Raw genomic sequence first — 8,211 nt, forward strand, 5'->3', positions numbered from 1 at the left:
ATATATATATATATATATGACTTGAGGATGTACTGAATAAATAAATTTTTTTATCTATATTAAATAAAAATAAATGGCAACAAAATTTAAATTTTAAAATATTTTTTTTTCATATGATTGGTTTTTATAATGTATTTAAATATTAAAATTTTGATATATATATATATATATATATATATATATATAAAATATATATATAATAATAAAATTTGTTATTTTAATAAATATGTTTATTTTATATTTTTGAAAATATTATATTTCTATTATAATTAAAAATATATGAATTATATAATTATATTATATATATATATATATATATATATAATAAAATAAAATTGCTATATGATTTTTCAATAAAACTACTTTGTATGGTTTTTTAAAAAATTTCACAAAATAAAGCATGTTTAAATACACTATGTGCCTCTATCATTTAAACTCAAGTTTCATGTTTCTTTTATATATTTAGTTTTTATATTTTATTCAAATATTACACTTCTATCTATCTATCTATCTATCTATCTATCTATATATATATATATATATATATATATATATATATGTATGTATGAGTTCAACAAAAATTTAGGTAACTTTGGGCTCATATTCTAGTAATATTTATAGTTTATATAAAATTATTTTTCTTAATAATATTTTTAGTTTGTATTTGTTTATCTTTATATCCACAATTTTGATATGTTAATCTTTTATTTATGTTATACACATTAAAATTATATAAATTTATAAATAATTATAACATAAATAAATAATAGAGTTGCATGTCTCTCTTCATTTTTATTATATAAATAACATATTAAAGAATATCAATTAATCTCTTAACTTTATAATAAGTAAAATATTAAAAAATATCAATTAATCTCTTGACTTAATCTCTTAAAATAAAATATTAAAAAATATCAATTAATCTCTTGACTTAATCTCTTAAAGTAAAATATTAAAAAATATCAATTAATCTCTTGACTTTTTGAGGGTTACATGTGCTAAAAATAAAATATTAAAAAATATCAATTAATCTCTTGACTTTTTGAGGATTACATGTGCTAAAAATAAAATATTTTTTAATATGTTAAACTTAATACGAAATTTTATTATCAAAACTTTATCTATCCATTTTTAAATTAATCAAATTAGAAGACAAACGACAACATTACATGTATACATTGAAACGGTCTAGAGTTGCAATGAAATTAGAGTTCTAACACAAGGAAATAAGATAAATATTCATTCTTATGTTATTGGAAATATAAGAAAAATATTATGAATGAAATTTTGATATTTTGATATTTTATTTAGATATTACACTCTCTTATGGTTATATATATATGACTTGAGGATGTACTGAATAAATCAATTTTTTTATCCATATTAAATAAAAATAAATGACAAGAAGATTTAAATTTTAAAATATTTTTTTCATATGATTGGTTTTTATAATGTATTTAAATATTAAAATTTTGATATATACATATATATATATATATAATAAAATTTGTTTTTCTAATAAATATGTTTATTTTTATATTTTATGAAAATATTATATTTCTATTATAATTAAAAATATATGAATTTATATAATTAAATTAAATTATATATATATAAAATTGCTATATGATTTTTCAATAAAACTACTTTGTATGGTTTTTTAAAAAAATTCACAAAATAAAGCATGTTTAAATACACTATGTGCCTCTATCACTTAAACTCAAGTTTCATGTTTCTTTTATATATTTAGTTTTTATATTTTATTCAAATATTACACTTCTATATATATATATATATATATATATATAAATAAAAGAGATCAACAAAAATTTAGGTAACTTTGGGCTCATATTCTAGTAATATTTATAATTTATATAAAATTATTTTTCTTAATAATATTTTTAGTTTGTATTTGTTTATCTTTATATCCACAATTTTGATATGCTAATTTTTTATTTATGTTATACACATTAAAATTATATAAATTTATAAATAATTATAACATAAATAAATAATAGAATGGCATGTCTCCCTTCATTTTTATTATATAAATAACATATTAAAGAATACCAATTAATCTCTTAACTTTATAATAAGTAAAATATTAAAAAATATCAATTAATCTCTTGACTTAATCTCTTAAAGTAAAATATTAAAAAATATCAATTAATCTCTTGACGTTTTGAGGGTTACATGTGCTAAAAATAAAATATTAAAAAATATCAATTAATCTCTTGACTTTTTTAGGATTACATGTGCTAACAATAAAATATTAAAAAATATCAATTAATCTCTTGACTTTTTGAGGGTTACCTGTGCTAAAAATAAAATATTAAAAAATATCAATTAATCTCTTGACTTTTTGAGGGTTACATGTGCTAAAAATATATAAAAATAAAACCTTATTGTCGCGTGCATGAAACCTTTCGTTCGCATTTTTTTTTTTAATGGCGGTTCCCTTCGGAATCTATCTGCTTTTCTTCTAGTATTCTCTCATTATCTGTGTGACGCTATTGGAACTTCCAGGCATGGGAGATTGTAGGGAACCGAAGCTGCTGCTTTCGCCTAGGTACGTACGTATTCCATGGGATGGAATTTTTTGTAAAAGTGTATCATACGTGCTTTCCTCTTCTTGGAAGTCTTCTCTTTTTGGATGTTTCGAAGAGGGCAACAAATTTTAACGGAAAGTATCAAATGACGTCCGCTTTTTGGAATTTTGTAAAAATGAATCATACGTGCTTTCCTTTCCTCTGTTTATAAAATTATCCTTAGAGGAATACTTACCTTTCCATGATATTATGAGAATATATATATATATATATTTGATGGAAAAGAAAACTGATGAGGTGCTCAGATTGAACCACTCTGAAATTCAGGATAACAGCAGCTTATGTGAGTGCTATAAATAGCTGTATACCTTCTCCCTTTCCAAACATAGGGTTCAGTGCTTAGTGCTTAGCAAGGGTGTGTGCGAGATGGCTTTTCATCATTTGTGTCAGTCTCTAGCTTTGCCTGCAACATTCACAGTCGCTGATGGAGGGCCTCCCGCAGCAACTGTTCTGTGTCTACTCTGGTCTTTCTTCATGATATGGTTTTTGCGCAAGAGAAGAACTAGTGCCACGCTGCCACCAGGACCCTATGCATGGCCCATCATTGGAAATCTCCACCAATTAGTACTGCCCGCTCACCGTTCTCTTAGAGGCCTTGCTGACAAATATGGTCCCATTCTCTTTCTGCGCTTAGGCTCTGTCCCTACCGTCGTCGTTTCTTCTTCTGAAACGGCCAAAGAGTTTCTCAAAACTCATGACTTGATTTTTGCCAGCCGACCCCCAACAGCCGCTGGGAGATTGATGTTTTCCAACTCTAAAGATGTGGTGTTCGCTCCGTATGGAGATCACTGGAGGCAAATGAGAAAAATATGCGTGTTAGAACTACTGACTGCCAAAAGAATCGAGTCCTTCAAGAGTGTGCGAGAGGAAGAGGTGTCTGCGATGATCTCTTCAATTTGGGAGGAGAGTGAGAAGGGAAAAATGGGCGTGAATGTGAGCAAGGCCGTCTCCACTCTCACCTCCAATATTGTTTGGCGAATACTGGCGGGGAGGAAATTTTCTGACAATGATTTGGGTGGCGATTTCCAAGGGTTTAAAGGCCTGATGACAGAGTTGACAGCTACAGTGGGAGAGTTCAACATTGGGGACTTCATTCCGTATTTGGATTGGCTCGATTTGCAAGGTATCAAGCGCCGCATGAAGAAAATTCATAAAACATTCGATGAATTTGCGGAGAAAATAATAGACGACCATGTTAATGTGAATCGTCTCCCGAAAGAGAAAGAGGCCGTAGACGCAGAGCCTCATGTTCAAGACTTCGTGGATGTGCTGCTCCACATGGCTAAGGCCGACACCAAAATTACACGGGAAACCATCAAGGCTGTTGTGCTTGTATGCCTCGACCCTCATTCTTAGGCTGTTGTGCTTCTATGCCTCGACCCTCATTCTTAAACTTCTGTCATTCATCATTTCTTTTGCACTAATTGGATTTGTATTTGTGCAGGACTTGTTCGGCGCTGGCTTGGACAGAATATCAATTTCGTTAGAATGGGCAATGAGCGAGCTGCTCAGACATCCCCGTGCAATGAAAAAATTAAAAGAGGAAATCGAATCGGTCGTTGGCCAACACTGGAAAGTAAAGGAGTCCGATCTAGCAAACATGAAATACCTCCACTGTGTGGTGAAAGAGACTCTGCGACTATACCCAGCGGCGCCCTTAGCCATTCCTCATGAATCTGCCGAGACTGTGACAGTAGGAGGATACTTTATCCCTAAGAAAACAATGTTGATGGTGAATCTGTGGGCTATAGGAAGGGATCCTAAGGTGTGGGGCGCAGATGCTTCTGAATTCAAGCCAGAGAGATTCATGGAAGACGAACATGTCAATGTAACAGATACATCAAATTTCAATATGATACCGTTCGGTGCAGGAAGGAGAGGATGCCCAGGAGCATCCATGGCTATTCCTACGGTTCAGCTTGCATTGGCTCAGTTGTTACACACTTTTGATTGGAGAGTGGACGGTGATCCGTCCCACTTGGATATGAGGGAAGGATGTGGATTGACCATTCCAAGGAAAGTGCCTCTCTCTGCTTTTCCAAAGTTGAGCAGCAGCTTTCCAATGTAATACCTGGGAGGATACAAGCCACGATGCCTTTTCTTCGTTTTTCTTAGTTGGTCATGGTTTTTCTGTTTCAATAATGGAGAAATCTCTAGAATATTCCCAAATCAGTTCTCTGTCGTTAAAACTGTTATGTGTTGTTAAAAGATAGACTTGGTTGGTCGCAGTTCTTATATTCTAAGAATCTGCTCAATCATAATATACTTTTATATATGTAATAGTTTCGTCGTGAATACAAGTAAGTGTTGTGGTGTAGGCTTTTGAGAAAGCCACTTTCTCACGAGAGATCTGCATCTTTTGTTCAATTCCAACTTGGCAATTTCCTTTTATGAGCAATGGTTTAGTTTAGTTTTGCAGTATGGCAATTTCTTTACAACTTGTTTTTTAATTTTGTACGATTATTATAAATATTGTTTCTAATTTTATAAGATTATTATAAATATTATTCTTAATTTTGTAAAAACTTGTTTTTCTGATTTTGTAGAATTATTATAAATATTATTTTTAATTTTGTAAGATTTTTGAACTATGCTTTTGTTCTCCCACGCTTTATTCCAGATGTAGGAGCCTTTTATGTTGCTAGACATCCTTATGAGGTCACTATTTTGCTAATTGCTAGTGTATTTTTCTTTCCAAATACGAGCCTACTGAGCCTCTGGATCTTTTACCCATATCCACCATAATTTTTCCCCCAAAACTTTGTTTAGCACTTTTGGATCATCCAGACCAAGACCTCCATGGTTTTTAGGTCTAAAAATAGTATCGCAGGCAACCAAGGCCCATTTCTTTTTCTCCTCCTCCTTACCCCAAAGAAAGTCTCTTTGAATGATTCTAAATTGATGCAAGACTCCTTTTGGAGCAGGAAGGGCTGAAAGCATGACGATGGGGATTGATTGAAGGACAGCTTTTGTAAGCACCAGTCGGCCTGCCAGGTTCAAAGATCTAATTGTCCATTTTCGGGTCTTGTCTTGCATCTTGTTAATCACTGGCTCCCAAATACTCTTGTGCAGAGGTTTGTCAGTTAGTGGAACTCCCAAGAATTTGGAAGGTAGCACATCTCTTTGAAAGCCTAGAATTCTAGAGATATTCCGCTGAATAGCAATATTAGTATTAAAGAAGAAAATCTTAGACTTGGAGAGGCTTACCTCTGTACCCGTTGCCATGGAAAATTCACTCAGGATTCGTTTATAAGCTAGTGCCTCTTTTACCCTGGGGATGCCTTGAAGCATGGTGTCATCTACAGATTGTTGATGGGTCAAAGCCTGTCCAGTCTCGGAGAGTCTGAGACCCGAGGATCTCCCTGCCTTAGGCCACTTGAAGGTTTAAAAGTCTTAGATGGAGAACCATTAACCAGAATTGAAAAGCTAGATGAAGTCTTCTGGTGTTCGGGCTCACAATAGTGGATTGGAATCCAATGGAAATGCAATGAAACATGCAAAAGAAACTTATGCGATTTCAACTGCTATGAATTTTCATGTTCAAATGCGTCTGATATGTATCCACTATCCTTCAATCACACACTCCACCTGGATTGCATGGGAAAGCTGCAATAAGTGTGGTGCAAACTTAATCCAACTGCAATCTCAGTTTTGAATATTTGAGAACATTTTCCATCCAACTAACTCGTTGTTAGAAGTGTATAGAGTTGCTGTGCAGGGACATGCATTTATTAAAGGGATGAACACCATCATATCCAAGTTCATCTAGACCAGTCAGCAGTAAATTGCATTGCATAAGAGAGTTGGCTTATTTTCATGTTTCCTTGCGATCTTAAAGGGTTCTCCATTAGATATTTGAATCCTAATCTGCAGTATGCCGAGAACCTTTTCTTTTGTCATTTTGTATTATAGTCCCTTGTTAACATGTATTTAGATAGGCCTGTTCATGAAATGTAGATTAAAGTCCACGAATATATTTTTACTGTTTCTGATGTATGAATGCTTCCCATTTCTTACCATAGGGATACATGTTGGGCAGTTGACAATTGCCTATTGTGTTATTCTAGCCATTGATTTCAGAGGAGGCTAGGGTTTACCTTCAAAACCTAGAGTTCCATTAATTCGGTCTAGCTTTTGTATATTACATTGACATGGAATCTCTCAAGCTGTTTGAAAGAATTCAAATCTTTAATATTGGAATTTTATTTCATGGAGTGTAGTTATATGATCAAACAATTTTATGTTGTTTCATATGGTTGGATGTTCCTAGTGAAGTTAAAATTGCAGTTGCATTAATAGATTTTAAACGCTTGCATTGATTCTAGTAATTTTGGGACTAATTTAAAGAGATTTTAGTTTCATGTTTATCCTTAGGTCTATGCTTGACTTCTGAATTGTGTAGTTTGCACATTTTTTTTAACATCATACCAAGTTATTATTCTCTTTTCTTGTTATGGAGTGAGGACTATCACATGGTTGCATCTACACGTTTTAGTAGTCTTGTTCTCATTGGAAATTGGCACTTTCCACTATAACAATTCCTAGGTCTTTGGATCAATTTCAAGAGCCCCAATATGATTTTATATCACTAGTCCCCATGAATCCAGGACATATCCCATTTTCTTACAATAGGTTCTTTCCCTCGAGGGATAGACAAATCACATAGGAGATTGTTGAAGGTTGAGGCTGTTGGGTATTACGCATTGGGTGCTAATTGCATTGGAGGAATCCTTTTGGGAACCTACTTAAGTGTATGATGGGAGAAGAGGATAGATTCTCAATAAAAGATGCAAATCAAGAAATTTCAATTCTGATAATGCCAAATACAAATAAATTTAGTGACTCCACAATGAACTAATGAGTTCCATCTGAGAGAAATACCATGGATAGAGTGAGACCTATAGTGATGAGAAAAAGAATCAAATGTTTCCCTTGACCTACAAGTTCCAGATATTTTATTGTGCCCCAACGCGTGCCAGTTTTATGTAACAAAACTATCATCCTTCCGAAGAACATATATTTTGTTATTAGAACTGGCCTTGTGAAACCTACAAATCTCGGTTAAAGAACTGCCTAGATGACAAAGACTATTGTTGGTTTGGAAAATGCCACCGACTCTGATGTTGCAGCTGTTATTGTGCTTTGTCATCTAGTTGTTTCTACTTCAAATGGAACTTTTGTTGTTCTTGTCACATCTGCATACTGGGAACCTAGTTATCCTATCATCCTTTTGAAGCACATACCATTTTGATATTAAAACCCACCTTGAGAAACTTACAGATCTCGACTAAAGAACTGCCCAGATGACAGACTGTTGTTGTTTAGGAAAATGCCACTGACTCTAATGTTGGGGCTATTATTGTGCTTTGTCATCTAGTTGTTGCTGCTTCAAATGAAAATTTTGTTGTTCTTGTCACATCTGCATACTGGGAACCTGGTATCTGGAACTCGAAACTTTGTATAAGTTTAGACTATCCATTGTGGACAAAAGAAAATCACCTGGATGAGATACATGAGACACTTTTCTTTATCATCACTTGACGGTGTGTATCCATCTAAACAACCGTATTAATATACTTATTTAGGATTGTTCATTCCCCTG

The 8,211-nt window shown here is 32.7% G+C and overlaps 1 protein-coding gene across 1 annotated transcript; it reads left to right on the plus strand.

Moving 5' to 3' along the window:
• The first annotated feature begins 2,886 nt into the window (after positions 1 to 2,886).
• On the plus strand, positions 2,887 to 4,934 carry LOC149252828 (cytochrome P450 750A1-like). Its single transcript, XM_089456726.1, has 2 exons — positions 2,887 to 3,941; positions 4,054 to 4,934. The coding sequence occupies exons 1-2, from the start codon at positions 2,976 to 2,978 to the stop codon at positions 4,675 to 4,677; spliced, it is 1,590 nt and encodes a 529-aa protein (XP_089312852.1). The 5' UTR covers positions 2,887 to 2,975; the 3' UTR covers positions 4,678 to 4,934.
• Positions 4,935 to 8,211: the final 3,277 nt, after the last annotated feature.

Source organism: Pinus tabuliformis, chromosome 7 (genome assembly GCF_031772625.1).
Source record: "Pinus tabuliformis cultivar Carrire ecotype Pingquan chromosome 7, CPIR1, whole genome shotgun sequence".
Taxonomy (NCBI): Eukaryota; Viridiplantae; Streptophyta; class Pinopsida; order Pinales; family Pinaceae; genus Pinus; species Pinus tabuliformis.

Coding starts and splice junctions, on each gene's coding strand:
- LOC149252828 (XM_089456726.1), top strand. CDS start 2,976: ATGGCTTTTCATCATTTGTGTCAGTCTCTAGCTTTGCCTGCAACATTC. Junction 3,942..4,053: donor CCATCAAGGCTGTTGTGCTT/GTATGCCTCGAC, acceptor GTATTTGTGCAG/GACTTGTTCGGCGCTGGCTT.